This window comes from Temnothorax americanus, unplaced genomic scaffold, assembly GCF_048541705.1.
Source record: "Temnothorax americanus isolate GAGA-0224 unplaced genomic scaffold, ASM4854170v1 Scaffold19, whole genome shotgun sequence".
NCBI classification, from domain to species: domain Eukaryota; kingdom Metazoa; phylum Arthropoda; class Insecta; order Hymenoptera; family Formicidae; genus Temnothorax; species Temnothorax americanus.
In genome coordinates, this window is record NW_027509329.1 from 3621777 (window position 1) to 3638055 (window position 16279).

Genomic DNA, 16279 nt, shown 5'->3' on the forward strand with positions numbered 1-16279 from the left:
CAATTATCAGTCTTTACGATCAACAACCTCTTGTCCGTTGTTTCGTTAAACTCCGGACAAATGGGCGTTAACGCGATACGGTAGAAGAATTCCGGGAGGCTTTACGGTAATTTTGTGTGCAATACGCCGTCTAAATTTTAAATTAGTACTACTTAAACCTTCTCTTATTTTATGTAATTAAATTCTTTACGTGTTATATATTAGTATGGACAGAGAGGCGCGATGGATAAAGAATGAAGATAAAAGTGTGTCCCCGGTATCGCGGGGAGGCGGGGGTTGCACAGCGGGCGGAAACGCCGGAAAGTTCGGCCGAGGCGCGCAAAGCTTTGCTGGAACAATAGATCACTTTGCCGGGATACACGATCCGCAGGACAATCCAGGTCCCTAATCGAAATCAGTCGGTTCCTGGCGGCCGCGACGGACGAGAAGCACCGCGTCCATGTGTGCATGTGTGTGTGTATGTGTGTATGTATATGAAGCGAGGATTTATTTACTCGGTACATAAAGCGGCTCAAATGGCGCCGGCAGGTATCACCGTATCAAATTGCTGGCGGCCATCAAAAAAGAATATACGACGACCCGTCGCTCGCACTTTCTTCCCTTGCTTTTCACTTAAACTCACGCGCGGTCTTGCTCGCGAAAGTTCGTGCTATCCGAATATTTTGAGATTTTCAAACTTTTAGACTATTGGTTTCTTCAATTTTTAATAAGGTACAATCGAATTATGTAAAACATATCGGTAGTGACGTAAGATGCAAAGACATACATTGTTAATCTTTGGATCTCTATATTATTATATTTGGTAGAGCTCTGAAAAGACACCATATATATATATATATATATATTTATATATATAGTATAATATTTTCAGAGCATATATACGCGATGTACATTGAGATAAAGTACGGTATTGAAATTCTATTCTTATTTTAAATTATTTATAGGATATATCTCCGAGAGAGAGAGAGAGAGAGAGAGAGAGAGAGAGAGAGAGAGAGAGAGACACAGAGAGAATGTGCGCAATCTTCAGTAGCTTTTTCAACGCGAGGAAAATGAAAATCTGCTTTTTATCCTTCTCTTTATCCGTTTCCTTTTTAACTTTTCCTCAAAGCGAGGTTCATAGCGCCGGTCAAGCAGATGCAGAAGAGCCGGGGAGCGTTCCTCCGTTAGTTAATACAGACGTTACATTCGCAGGCAACTATTTCTGCAAAATTTCACTGAATTATGTATACGCGCCCCTGTAAATATACAAGTGGAATATAGTTTAAATTGATAGCACTTAAGTGGAGCGTTAAATTCAACGCGACTTTTGTGCTCATTCGCATTTTATCGTATCAGGATGCACTTCTTAATGCACATATCCCGCGGTATGCGCTGGCATTCGTTCTCGCAATTTCGCGGTCACATTATCCCACGGGAAGCCCGGCTTGCATAGTGTATACAATAAAAACGGACACCGCGCGCGCGCTTGAATTTTCCATTATCACGAAGCTCTTTGAGACGTTGGACTGTCATGCGTTGCATTTTGGAGAAATTTCGAGGTAGTCCGTGTGAAAGATTCATAGTGGATTGAAAGATGTCAAATTCTTGAGAAACTCCCACGATCAAGATTCGCAATTGGTTTCTCGAAGGTGACATCGCGCGATACAAATGAGAAACTGAAAGCGCGAAACTACAATATACATATTATGCGTGTAAATATTAAAATTATATGAATATTTGTTTTGCTTATCGTAAATACGAATCATATCTCCTGTATAATAAATTATGTATGTACACAATATAGTATCTTTTGCATGTATAATATTTGTACACTCTGAAATGTAATCATGTTTATCAAACTTTATATGTGAGAGAAATTACTTTTTTCCCTCATTCGGTGAAAGAGAGAAAAGAGCAATCTAATTCAGTTTTGTGGTTTGGGCACTCAGAATGCTAATGAAAAACGTGTTGGAGAAGAGAGAGAAGATATACCAGCATGCTGAATCCAAAATATCACTTTGCATAGCTTACGAAACTATCATCCTGAAAGTAATACTCAGCTAGTTCCGATTCGTTTTGTTAACCTTACCTCGATCGATTTGCCACGATTGCATCCGCGGATTTGCCGCCAGAGAAATTTTATAACAGCGCCAGCACGCGCAGTTAAAACAATTTGCGGCGTTTCTCGGGAAAATTATTTGCAGAAATAATTTCCCTTCTAAGTACGGAAGTACAGAGGCGCAAAACGAATCTCTTTTTGTCGCCAAAAAAGTATTGTCCGATCGGACAAACCGGGACAAACGCGAATTTTGTCCGAACTTTTGCGAGAGAGCGGAATATAGAACGCGAACGGGGACGGTGATTGCGTTTTGCGCCGTTCGCTTAACGCCGTAAACTTTCGTTTCGGTGGTATTCGAGTATAATCCGTAGAAAACATCCACCGCGACGTCAGCGACGCTGTCATTGTGACCGTCGGAGAACCGCTATTACCTCGGCGCTTCTAGTATCGCGAAATGTACTCAATCTGGGGCAGCGCGTTGCCCGTTGTCGCATGGGAGAACCTCTCCGATCCGCGGCGTTCTCGCGACGTTGTCGACATCATGGAACTACGGATTGGGTCGTTTTTAGAGGTGCAAATATCCTGCTCCATCGCGTCGTAAGTTCGCCGTAAACTCTGTACTTGAGGCCTCTTTGCGCAATGGGAGAAAAGAGAAAGCGAGAGAGCAAGAAAGAGTTAACCACCCGCTGCGATGAGTTCGCCGCAAAGTATAACGATCTTATTCTTCGTTTATTTCCCGCGCGGACAAAGTCTATCGCAAGAACGTTTCTATGCCTCGAGCTTCTATTGAATTTCCCGCGACGTGAATCACAATTGGGGCAAATCCCCGCGGATACGAACATTCATCTTTTCAGCCTGATTGTCATAATGGATTATTTATTTGACTTGACCTCTTAGAAACCTTCGCCAACGTTAGCATATTTACCAAGGTAATAACGTGAGACGTCTAATATTGAAAAGAAAAAGATGGAAACTTCAAGTAAGAACGCACGAAAATTTGCTCAAAAAGCATCCGTTACTTCCACTTGATAGCGAGTATTAATTGTCTTCCTCCGTCTTCGTCGTATTCTCCAGCATTCTTCTGAGTAAATATTTCTGTCTGTTTTAATAAGCGCGGAATATCGCGTTATAAATCCGTCGAGACCGCGGTACTCGAAATTTCTTCGCGAAGTGAGGAGCAGATGTTTATCTTTCAGGAAGTGGCCTCGGAGTAAGGTAACTATATCCTTCTTCTCATTTATTTAGGCCCCTGTTCCATCTAATTTGACTAAACCTCTCTTTCCATCCTCTCCCTCTTTCTTTTTCTCCTTTTCTCTACTTCACGCATAAGTTGGCAAGTGATCGTATTATACAATGCTAATCTTTTCCACGGTTCCACGTACAATGCTAATCTGTTCCTCGCGTTCTTCAGATATTTCTCGGAATAAATCATTTATGAGAAACGACGAAATCGTACGTTTCGATGCGCAGCCATAGCCCGATATATCGATAAAATTGAAATTGGTTTCATCGTGTGTGCGAGATGAAAATTCATTACGTCGTTTCACATCGTACGGCGAGATATCGATGTAATTAATGAAAATTTGACGTTGAACGCGAGACGCTGATGGCGAAGCTTCGATCGCCACAGTGGGAACGATCGGGCGCGACGTCGATTATGTATTTGCGTAATATTAAATGTTACATTGCCACATTCATGTATTCATTATGTACGTATATATCCAATACGCAATATTTACAGAAAGACGGAGTGTATATATGCGCGAGAAATCAGCTCGCCGCGCCGCGCCGCGCCGCACTGCCCGTCCGCCATCGCTAACGTCGGCGGGCGCTCCCGTTTCGCTTTGTACTTTGCCCGCGCGGATAAAGATACCGGATAAAGGTATCGGGGAAACGGAAATGGACTTGCAAAGCGTGCTGCGAAAAGTTGCAAACTTCTGCAGCGAAATAGGCTACCGCGCCGCCGTAGTCGAATTTAGAAGTGTATCCGTTCACGTTTTGCACGACGTGAAAGACTTAAAAAAGCACGCACGAGTGCTTCGAAAATTGCGATCCGTATCCGGCCAGTCGAAAAACTGGGATCGTGTACGTCGCCCCCGATGCAACGGTAAACTTATACGTATACCACATACGATCCGAATTTCTTACGGGTTATATAGAGCAAGTTTAACTTTTCTCCCTTTCGCAGACGTATGATCTCTCTATGTGCCACGGAATACTCGAGAAGTAATTTAATATGCATCGCACATTGATCGATCAATATATTCGTAAGCGTGTAAAGAGAAGTAAATGAAATAACATGGTAAATTAATTTCTTACGTGTATATTAAAGGCTACACTTCGAATCTCAACTACTTGACTCTCCAAAAATTGATGTCTTTCAACAATTTAATAGTAATTGTTGGCAATTTTTTTAATTTTATTATATTCTTCGGTCTTTTTTTTTTCTCTACCCTCATTTCATATACAATTCTTTAAAATTTAGTTGATGAGACCCAGCTTTATACGCGATCAAAGGTCCATATGCGAGGTTCCGCGAGGTCCATATATGGACCATGTAGCCTTTAAGGATATTAAGAAGATTAAATTATAATATTTTAAATTATATAATATTATAGCAGCAGCTCAAAACATCTTTACTTTACACTTATTATATTTCCGTTATATACGCAAAAATTTGAAAGATGGTCAATCAGGTAAATTGGTAAATAAGACAAGAGCCGACGTTTTTACGTTTCATTAATTTAGCGTGGCAGACCTGAATTACACAGGAGACAGTTAGTCGCCTCAATTAAATCAAAACTGGTGCAGAGTTAGCCGTAGTTTCCCACGGTCTGTCAAGATTCCCTGAGGATAACATGCATTATGTCCATATATCGGCGGGCCAGCGTCAACGTGACGTGGACGTTCTGACAATGACCTGTATACCGGATGCCGGCCGATAGCCACGTGACATCCTTCCCATCCTTCCGCTCGAAGGGGCGAATGAAGCTTATTCCGGGATATGAGCATGCGATCTCTCGCCGGGTTAATTGGACGATTTCAGAATAGAGAATCGATTGGCGTATAAAAGAAACGCGTCGTCCTCCCTCGCTTACAGAATAAACGAGATTCTCGCCGGCCCTCAACAAAACGAAACGCGTTCGTGATTTACGAGCACTGTCGTCAGATGCTCGTGACGCGAGTACATCCGAACAAAGCGATCGATTCTCCTGTATCAGGTCTCGACAATACTCGCGCAGATTACTTACGGCTCCATCTCCGACGTCTGGAGAATTCAGCACAAAAGAGTGACAGTCATGCGCAAACGTTGTTATATAAACGGTTTACTTTAATATTTTCATCCCCACGACAATATCCCCGATAAACGAACGCGTCTTATATCGACGGGCTAATTACCTGAACTTGAAAACTGCATTAATGTGGAAAAGGAGGAACAGCAAAGCCCATCTCCTACGTTGTTCCGCGAATTACACGGCAATGCGAAATTTCATTAAAACAAGAGAAAGTGCATCGTCTCTTATCGGATCTTATAATAGGATGACATTAACGAAGATCAAAGTGTACTCGCAACGAATAAGAATCTCTCGATCTATTTTCTTCCTTTAATTCGCGATCCGCCGATACCCTCCTTCCCAGCCTAATTAGCATTTTCTCTTGGATCCTATAATTAACTATGAAACAAAGAATTCTTAATAGAGTGAAAATACAACTATGTTTCATACTCAAGTTTATGTAAGCGTTCCACAAAACAGCCCGGTTGATTACGTAATGACAGCGCAATTGTAGCGCATACTTTTCATTCGATCTAAAATATACCCGAGTTACTTTCGAGTTTCTAACTGTATATAACTAAATGTCTATTTACCCACATCGAGACCCACATATCGACGGCCCGATTATAGTTGCTTACGCAATTCGAGATGCAAAGAGAATCCCAACAAATCTCGTTGAAGCCCGCTAAAAGCTCATTGAGATCGCGTTCGGTATCCGCTATCGCGATAATTGCGGCTCGTCGACAAAGATCAGGCATTGGCACTAAAATGGGCATAAAACCCACGCGAGAGGCCTTTCGCGTCCGCTTAATTTGCAAGGCATTAACCTTATTATTACGGCGGTAATACGGGCCGCGAGTTTGCCAGGGAACAACGTGTGGGGCCGGGGAAGGGTGATTGCACGCGAGCAATCTTTACAGCCCTTCTCGGAAATGAAAAGTCGTGTGCCTCCCCCTCCCCCCTCCTTTTTCCCCGGTCGCGAGCGCACAACGCTCGTTCCTCATTTTTTCTCTCCTACCTCATGAACCTGTGCTCCTCCTTTTTCCCTTCCTCTCTCTCTCTCTCTCTCTCTCTCTCTCTCTCTCTCTCTCTCTCTCACTCTCTCTCTTTTGCCACTCAACACGCTTCCCTTTTTTCTGGTTGTGAGCGTTTCTCTCTATTCGCCCCGAGTAACTGCACGTTAAGCGCAATTTTTAAAGCAACGGATGGCAAAAATTGCTTCATTCGTATAACTATTGGCGCGACGCAGCCATAAGACGCTTTTTTCGTTCGCCACTGAATTATTCAAATTGTCTCGCGAAAATCGATTTTGTAGAAACGTGTAGTTTTTAAATGTATCAATTCTACATTTTCTCGAGCAACATTGATTAACTGTGTGCCATCAATGTCCATAAAACAATAATATCCTTGATGGAAGACGACATGATGTAACTTTGATAGACTCAAGAAGACTTTGACATTGCGAATAAAGAAATTAGATTTATTCGCGAGTTTCTCCGGATAAATCCCACGTGCACGATATCGTCAGTGTACGCCTGCGTATGTACGTACGTACGATAACGCAAGCGCGCACGTGCATCGACGGAAACGTTGCCGGGATCCCCGATAATTGAAACCCGAAAACATTATCTGACGAGTCGCATTATCAACGTATATATGAAGGCCGAGAGTTCAATTATGTACAATAAGACCATTCAACAGTTAATCACTGTACATCTGGCGGATCAATTACCGGGTAATGTAATTTTATGCTTCCCGATTGTAGCGTATTGTGAAGTCGTTACGTCATCGACGGAGAATTACAATATGGGAAGTCTATTTGGCGTTTTACAACTTATTTAAAGTGTACGAATCATGATATAATCTATATAAGCATACAAAATTACACAACTGCAGATATTATTTTCTAAATTATGTGTTTATATTTGTAACATAGGTATTTTAAATTCTCAAATAATATGAAATAATATAAAACGTACTTTCAAAATGAGAGATAGAACCTGTTTAGTATTCATCTAAATTAAAGTTTCTAATTATACATGGAGAACCTCTTCTGCCGAAAATCAGTTTCCTCCTGTGTACTCATGATATACTGCCAGCCACTCTCTTTCCTACACGCGAGAAGATTTCTCAAGTGTATTTGAGGTTTCCTCTTAAAGCTGACCTAAATGCGATTAATGAATATGCAGTCCTATAAATTCTGACATCAGAATTGCAGTAACAATTACAGCGAGATATACAAGTACATGAGGATGAGGGATGGTCCAGCAGCGATTTCTTTATCTACATGTTCTTAATTTAATTAAATTGTGAAGCATTGGATTAATTCAGCTGACAAAATTAAACATGCGCCGTTACTAAGCAATAGCATCTTTCTATAACGGCCATTCCAAGATTAGAAAAATACCGCGAACGAATTCGTTACATTTTCCGGAGACCATTCGTTCTGCATGTCCCCGGAACACGGCGTTATTTACCAGATATATAACCGGAGGCGATTCGCTCCGCGTAAGGGAGCGAGTTCCCGAAGGAGAATCGGTTCAACCCCCAATCTCTAGCCCTCGCCAACCTCGCGCCTCCGGCGGCCTACTTGCTTGCGGAGGGAGATTTCTTAAGCGACGAGAGCGCGACGACGTAGTGCTCTCGCGAGTTGCTGCGCGCGGGCGCCGTTAAAATAGAAAGCGCGACGGCGGTGCATTTGCCAGGGACTACCTACTACCTACTCCGGCCGGACGAGCGCCAAGAGGGTGAGGGGATGCAGAATAATCTCACGAGAGAGAGACGAAGTTTTTCGGTAAGTAGCCGGCCGGCTATACGCGCCCCCTCCTCCCTGACCGTCGTCGTCGGTTTGAACCTGGGAAAAGGGGGTCAGGTCAGGTCGGCGCGCGCGCGAGAAGGTTGGTGCGCCGCGCCGCGCCGCGCCATCACTGCCGCTGCAGCCGCCTGCCGCTGAGAAGCTGGGAGAGCGGACCCTGGAGCGCGGGATTAGATTGCTACAGATGGGATGCGAGAGAGTCTGGCCGTATCTCGAGAATGCCAATTTGATTTCGGTACGAAACGGCGGAAGACCGTAAAGTATACAACAAACGCTACGGGTGCAACGAACCCTACGTCGCGACCGAGAGCAGCGCGGGCAGGTCCGGCCTCCTCCGGAGTGATTCCTGCAAGAAAGAATCGCTAAAACGTTTGTATTATGTATCCCGTTCGCTTCGGTACGCGGGCAGGTACAACGTTATAATACACGTGATATTTGAATAACGATATCTCCGTATTTGTTTCCCGCTGAATTGTTGCCGCTTCGGTAGCTTAACTGAATCGAGCTCTGCTTCCTATATCGCTATTGCATCAGCTTATTTAATTATCGTATCGACGAGCGGATGCGTACAGACTTGGCAAATGAATAACGAGAAGCCATTACGGAAAGTATAACTCGTGGGAATATCTTAGAGAAAAAGAGAGAGAGAGAGAGAGAGAGAGAGAGAGAGAGAGGGAAGCTTTCTTTCGCTGACTTTGAGGCATGCGAAAAAGATTCGAGAAATAACGAGTTTTGAATCGCCCGCATCGCCGATAAGAGAGGATCTCGAGAAAAGAGCACGGATACTTCTTATATTTCACTTCAATAACTACGATGTGCTTTACTATATAATATTGTATGATGTAATACGAGTTTCTGTCTTTCTGTTATTAAATAAAACGGTAGAATTTTTCGCTTTCTCACAGTATGTCGAACGCACGATAACAAATCCCTTTCCTTCTTTAATAAAAAAAATTAAATATTCACGTATCTATTTACTTTAATTACATATATTTTACGTATCTCAATAAAATAAAATTTATTTCTAAAAAAAACAAACAGTAAACACAAGACTTTGTTGCATTGTATTCAAATAAGTCAAAAATAGTCACAATATTCACGAGGAATTATGCCTCAATCAATTTGATATTTCGCACGTAAAAACTATACATTGCTATATATCACTTAATATTATAACAGCGGCAGCTATGCTATTTAATGTGCATAATCGAGCTTCAACTCGGCTGTATCCTGCATGATCGTTGCACCCGCACCATCGCAATCGCATATCTCCGACGCATCATCCTATTTCCGTACAATTACGAGTAACATTATCTATGGAAATTGCCACTTACCCGCGCTACTATGTGCGCAAGGATTAAACCCGGCGTATTCAAACCTTAACTAGTGAACGGTCGTTCTGGCAATGGCAGATTTCATCATTAATCCGGGGAAGGAACGGAAGGGGGACATGGCAAAACCACGGCTTGAGAAACTTCTTTAAATTGGGACGAGGAAGGGAAAGGTGAATAACGGCGGCATTGGTTAGACGGCAAAGTGAGGGAGCGAGAGAAGATTATGATACCGCAAACGCAAACGAGAGTGGAAGAAAAGGAGAAGAGGAATAATTAATATATTATTCCAACGTTATTATAGGATATTATAATTCCACCCACCTTGAAACTTAGATTTATGTACATTAAATAACAAAAAGTCAAATTATAGAATATAATTTATTATATTCTGTAATAATTTTTCTGAAAAAAAAATTATCAAATTATCTGGAGCGTCTCTTCGATACTTTTCTTCTAAAAAAGATAACAAAACTACGAAATCGTACAATGTCACTCTGGTGAAAAAATTTCTTATATTTTCCCAGAAATTTTATAAGAATTGAGACTTATAAAAAATTCTAAGAATATATATCACAGATACTTTTAGAAATAATTGGATAAAAGTTTTCGAAATATTTCCGTATGTACGAAAATTTCTGACAAATTGCACAAATTCTCTTATATTTATTCAAATTTTTACAAAGATATATGTTGGCGGGAAAAATCTGAAATACTTTATTATTATTTTGTCTCAGTTTTTCTGAAAAACGTTCGTATAAAATTTGTATAAAAAAATTTGAATAAATCTAAAAATTTTTATAGAAATTCTAATTAATAATATAAAAAATTCTGAGATATTTTTCCACCAGGGCGCCGTCTATTTTACAAATAAAATATAAAATTTAATGAAGAAGAAATGAAGTTCAATGAAGAAATGTTTATTTAGTCCCTTCCCATCTCAAGGACTAAAAATAATTTATCTTTGATTGAACGCTGAGCGTACTTGGTAATATATATAGTAAAGGTTTTATTTCCTTACTTTTCTTTTAATGATATTTATACGTACTTTTCGGGTAGATTTACCACGCAATGGGCAGCCGTGACTATGTATTGTCGATTAATGATCGTGCCGCCACATCTGTAGCTTAATGTGCCAGGCGCGTTAGGCATGTTGTATCCTATTCTCGCGATCCAAGGATATGCGCCGAGGCTCGCATTTTTGCCGCCGATAATGCGATCGTTGTTGGAATTACCACAGTTATTGTGCTCCAACAGTGACCAGCTAGGATGTTTCGTTACATCGACTACGATGAATCATTAAATTTACTACAGCATTATGTGTTTTCGATAGAAATCTATTTAATAGAATTTTTCGATGGAGAAATTTTTCATTTCAGAAAATTTGTTATAAATATTTTTATTCAAAAATAGTAATAACAATTTTTCTTATTTAAAATAATCCTGGAAAATATTATTCGTATTCGTTTATACAATTTATGAATTTTATACAATTTATATATTTTGTTAAAGGCAAAGCATTGAAGAATTCTTGCAGATTTTGCTTATAGTTTAGTTTAAACATTTATCTTAAGAACTTTAATTACTTTTATTCATATAACGTACGGTTTAATCTATATCCTTTCATCATATTTAATTCCGATATTTTAGATTATGAAAGACTTACTCATGGAGAACACTATGGAAATATTGCACGAAAATACAAGCATACAAGACAGTGAGAGTCGCATTCTGTCTGAAAGCTGGAAAGCAGGTAAACAATCAAATAAGAATTCTAATTTCATGATTGTGAAATTTAAAAAAAAATAGAAATAGAGAAGACTGAAGAATATAACAAAATAAAAAATAAACCGATATCTTAAAATTTCTAGAAGTTAAAGTTATTACAGACATTTTTCTAAAAATTAGGGACCTTTGATCGCGTATAAAGCTGAGTCTAATCAACCAAATCTTAAAAAATTATATATGAAATATAAGGGTAGAAAAGACTGAAAAATATAATAAAATTAGAAATAGATCGATATCTCCAAATTTGCGGAAATTAAAGCATAAACAAACATTTCTGCAAATTCAAAATTTTATTAAAAAAGAACCCCTTGATTATTAGCAATTTTTATTAATTCTGTTATATTCTCCAGTTTTTTCTACCTCTATTTCATATATAATTCGTTAAGATTTGGTTGATTAGTTCTGGAGTTATAGAAATTTCGGTAAATTTGGCACATACATACACACATACACAAATACACACAAACACACATACACACATACACACATACATACACATATACCGACATTTTTTTAAAATAGCGATTTTTCGACGTTTTAGAACATTCTGAACACATTGGCAAAAGCAACTCAAAAAAATTTACAAAAACAGCTTTCTCTATGAGAAAGCAAAACTACTTTTTTAGTTAATTTTCTCTCTCTCTCTCTCTCTCTCTCTCTCTCTCTTTGCTACAATATATTCAATATATACAATATTTTACATAATTAATATATTGGTATAACTTTTTTATATCTTTTTGTCAATGCAATATTTCAAAATTACCGTTCTTACCACAAATCGCAGCAGCATTATGAACAAGTTATGCACGAGAATCGTTCCCCGTCAAGTGTTCCATTCAGACTACGTCCGATATCGCTTAATTCATTAATCTCCTACGTGTTCGCCGCCTTATCTTCACCATATCGAATTGCATTACGGCTTAGCCGATAGATCTTTATAATCCAGTCGCCGCAAGTCTGACATATGACATTAAACTATAATCCATCGCGCGCTTGAAGTGTACTCCAAATTACCTTTTTCAAAAAAGGTAAAAAAAAAAGATGCCACGTACACGCGCAATGTATGAAAATCCTAAATAGTAGTAGCTTTATTTCTCCCTAACAAAATAATTCACAAAAGTTTGACCGTATTTGATATTATTCCGCCGTATTTACCGTATTTGATTTTATTTGACCGTATTTGACCGTATTTGATATTATTCTGCCGTATTTGACCGTATTTGATATTATTTCGCCGTATTTTACCGTGTTTGATTTTATTTCAACGTTTTTTACCGTATTCAAGATTTTATTTCGCCGTATTTGATTTTATTTGACCGTATTTTACCGTATTTGATTTTATTTGACCGTATTTGACCGTATTTGATACTATTCCGCCGTATTTACCGTATTTGATTTTATTTGACCGTATTTGACCGTATTTGATTTTATTTGACCGTATTTGACCGTATTTGATATTATTTTGCCGTATTTTACCGTATTTGATATTATTCTGCCGTATTTACCGTATTTGATTTTATTTGACCGTATTTGATATTATTCCGCTGTATTTACCGTATTTGATTTTATTTGACCGTATTTTACCGTATTTGATTTTATTCCACCGTATTTTATCATATTTGATTTTATTTCGCCGTATTTTACCGTATTTGATTTTACTTCACCGTATTTTACCGTGTTTGATTTTATTTCAACGTTTTTTACCGTATTTGTTTTTATTTCGCCATATTTTAACGTATTTGATTATATTTCACCGTATTTTACCGTATTTGATTGAATTTTATCGTATTTTATCGTGTTTGATTTTATTTCAACGTTTTTTTACCGTATTTCATTTTATTTCGCCATATTTACCGTATTTGATTTTATTTGACCGTATTTGATTTTATTTCGCCGTATTTTACCGTATTAGATTTCATTTCACTGTATTTTACCGTATTTGATTTTACTTCGCCGTATTTTACCGTATTTGACTTAATTTCACCGTATTTTACCGTGTTTGATTTTATTTCATCGTTTTTTACCGTATTTGATTTTTTTATTATTTAATTTTACCAAAATGGCCCTCAAAATTAGAGAGTAGAATGCATGTACGGCCAATCTCTTGGCCGGTATTCATAATCAGATCTTATTTCAAGACCGTCTTAAGTAATATCTTATGATGCTGATACGGCTCTGTGATTGGTTAATGACATTTTAAGATTGTACTTAAGATGGTCTTAAATATAAGAACCGACTATGAATACCGGCCTTTTCTGTCTCTTTTCGACCAATATTACGGTGTTGAATAGAAAGAGATAGATATTGGTTGCACATCTCTATTCTTTTCTAGACCGCCTTTATGTCGATGAAAACAATCAAAAGCGTCACATGTAAACACACGCTCTCACGGACGACGACGAATTTGAATCAACAGACACGGTATAGTACAGGGAAATTAGGATTTTTCTGCGGAATAATTCGCATGTAGCTAAATTTTTGCATGGACCTTTATTTCGTCGTTAAAAACAATATGTGAAAAATCCCCATCAATGTGACCCCTGCTAAAAATTTTACAGAGGGTCAAAGGTAAAGAAAAACAGTTTTTCGCGAATATTTCTTTATTCATTAGTCCTACGGTAAAAATAGTTATTACAAAATTTGTAGCTTATAAAATTCTCTACAAAAAATGTTGTATAAGTTTTTTTGTACAAGCAATACTTTTCACGTAATAAATTTTGCAAGATATGCGCTGCGCGGTAAATTTACGGAGCGCGCTGACAGACGTCAAATAAATTGAAGCGTCGCACGCGCGCACAAAAAATGCCATATTTTTTGAACGAATCATCGTACAAAAATGATCGAAAAATCGTTGAAAAGCAGAAACTTTCAGCTTTTTAATGCAATTTGGTTCGTTATTCTATGATAATTTTTGAAAATTCTACGATAGTTTAAACAAATTGTTACATGCATTTTTTGCCTTTTTTCATAAAATCAGCCACAAGTAGGTTCCAAATTGTTTAAAAAAAAAACGCCAGCAGGATATTACAGTATATACTTCATACTTTGACCCTACCAGAGGAAAAAAATTACAAAAATTTTTTGCTTTAAAATCAAGCTATTGACATTTTCAGTAATTTTTAAATTTTTTGATGAAACGTTAAAATTAAAATCGTCATAACTTGGCGAAAAACTGAGCTAGAAAATTTTTTTAAAAAACAATCGAAAACTTGAAATGTCTACTTTTAGGTCCTACATTGCAATATTCCTCATTTTCTTGCATTTTTATTTATTTATGTAAATATACGAGTTGTTGCGAAAAATCTTATTTAAACAAAGAACTATATATTTACTTATAGTAGTTTTGTATAAAAATTTACGTTTCTCGGGGATAATGCACTGTTTTCCACACCACCTCGGAGGTACAGTGCTAAGCGCGTTTTTTTTTTTTAACGTGGTGTCCCCATTAGGCTTAATCCACTGTTTTTCTAAGAGAAATGAAGCAAATCAATTTCCATGGTAAACATTCTTTTGCAAACGTGAAAAAACACACATTTTGCTATTAAGTCTCTGCTTCTTCTTCAATTCCCTCCGTTAGCTCGATATCCATAATTTCCGCGTCAACTTCTTCAATTTCCATGGCTTCCCCCAAGAAATCTGCAGGTTCGTCTTCGTAGCTGTCGATATAGCAATCTTCGATTGCATCAGGTGCTGTGTTAAGGCAAGACTGGCCATGGCAATGTCCACACACTGCTGAACATTTTAAACCCATTTTTCTGCAGCCACAATTAAATCCGCAACTTTTTGAGCAGTTGCAAAAAATGGAGTTTAATAGAGTGTCCGGAGCAGGTGGTAGCAGAGATGGAATCGGCTCCAAAATATTATTCCTCCTTATCCATCCCCAATCTTCAGGATTGAGATCGTTCCCGAGCCATGTTTGCACTTGATAGTACACCCGATACAAATGCTGTTGAGCAGCACTAGATGTTGGTGGAAGAGTAGATAATTTCACTGCCTTAGTAAGCCGCGTTGATTTAGCAAAACAATAATACCTAAATATATCTATCGATTCCTCATTATGTGGAACGCCATACATCGCCAAAAGAAAGCGTACTCCATTACTAAAAATTAATTCTGGCGAACATCCTTTTATTTTAAAAACTTTCGCAGAATTTCTCAAATCATCACGTTTTTCTAATAATTTTAAAGCTTTCAATTTACCTTTATTTATTTACTCTTCCACCAACATCTAGTGCTGCTCAACAGCATTTGTATCGGGTGTACTATCAAGTGAAAACATGGCTTGGGAACGATCTCAATCCTAAACACTGGGGATGGATAAGGAGGAATGATATTTTTTGGAGTCGATTCCATCTTTGCTACCACTTGCTTCGGACACTCTGTTAAACTCCATTTTTTTCAACTGCTCGAAAAATTGCGGATTCAACTGTGGCTGCAGAAAAATGGGTTTAAAATGTTCAGCAGTATGTAGACATTGCCATGGCCTTGCCAGACTTGCCTTAACGCAGCACCTAATATAATCGAAAAATGCTATGTCAGCTACGAAGACGAATCTCCAGATTTCTTGGCGGAAGCAATAGAAATTGATTTGCTTTATTCCTTTTAAAAAAACAGTGGATTAGACCTAATGGGGACATCACGTAGAAAAAAACGCGCTTAGCACTGTACCTCCGAGGTGGTGTGAAAAACAGTGCATTATCCCCGAGAAACGTAAATTTTTATACAAAACTACTATAAGTAAATATATAGTCCTTTGTTTAAATAAGATTTTTCGCGACAACTCGTATATTTACATAAATAAATAAAAATGCAAGAAAATGAGGACTATTGCAATGTAGGACCTAAAAGTAGACATTTCAAGCTTTCGATTGCTTTTTAAAAAAAATTTCTAGCTCAATTTTTCGCCAAGTTATGACGATTTTAATTTTAACGTTTCATCAAAAATTTTAAAAATTACTGAAAATGTCAATAGCTTGATTTTAAAGCAAAAAATTTTTGTAATTTTTTTCCTCTGGTAGGGTCAAAGTAT

At 38.2% G+C, this 16279-nt stretch overlaps 2 protein-coding genes across 2 annotated transcripts in view; both read right to left on the reverse strand.

The window, feature by feature from the left end:
- LOC143896664 (uncharacterized) overlaps window positions 1-16279 on the reverse strand; it is a 45456-nt gene that overhangs the window by 25873 nt on the left and 3304 nt on the right. The window lies entirely within an intron of this gene.
- Window positions 10289-12343, reverse strand: LOC143896631 (CLIP domain-containing serine protease B4-like). The gene is made up of 3 exons (XM_077404582.1): window positions 12023-12343; window positions 11129-11204; window positions 10289-10748 (listed from the first exon to the last, which is right to left on the reverse strand). Exons 1-3 carry the CDS (start codon window positions 12038-12040, stop codon window positions 10501-10503), a joined length of 342 nt encoding a protein of 113 aa, XP_077260708.1. The 5' UTR covers window positions 12041-12343; the 3' UTR covers window positions 10289-10500.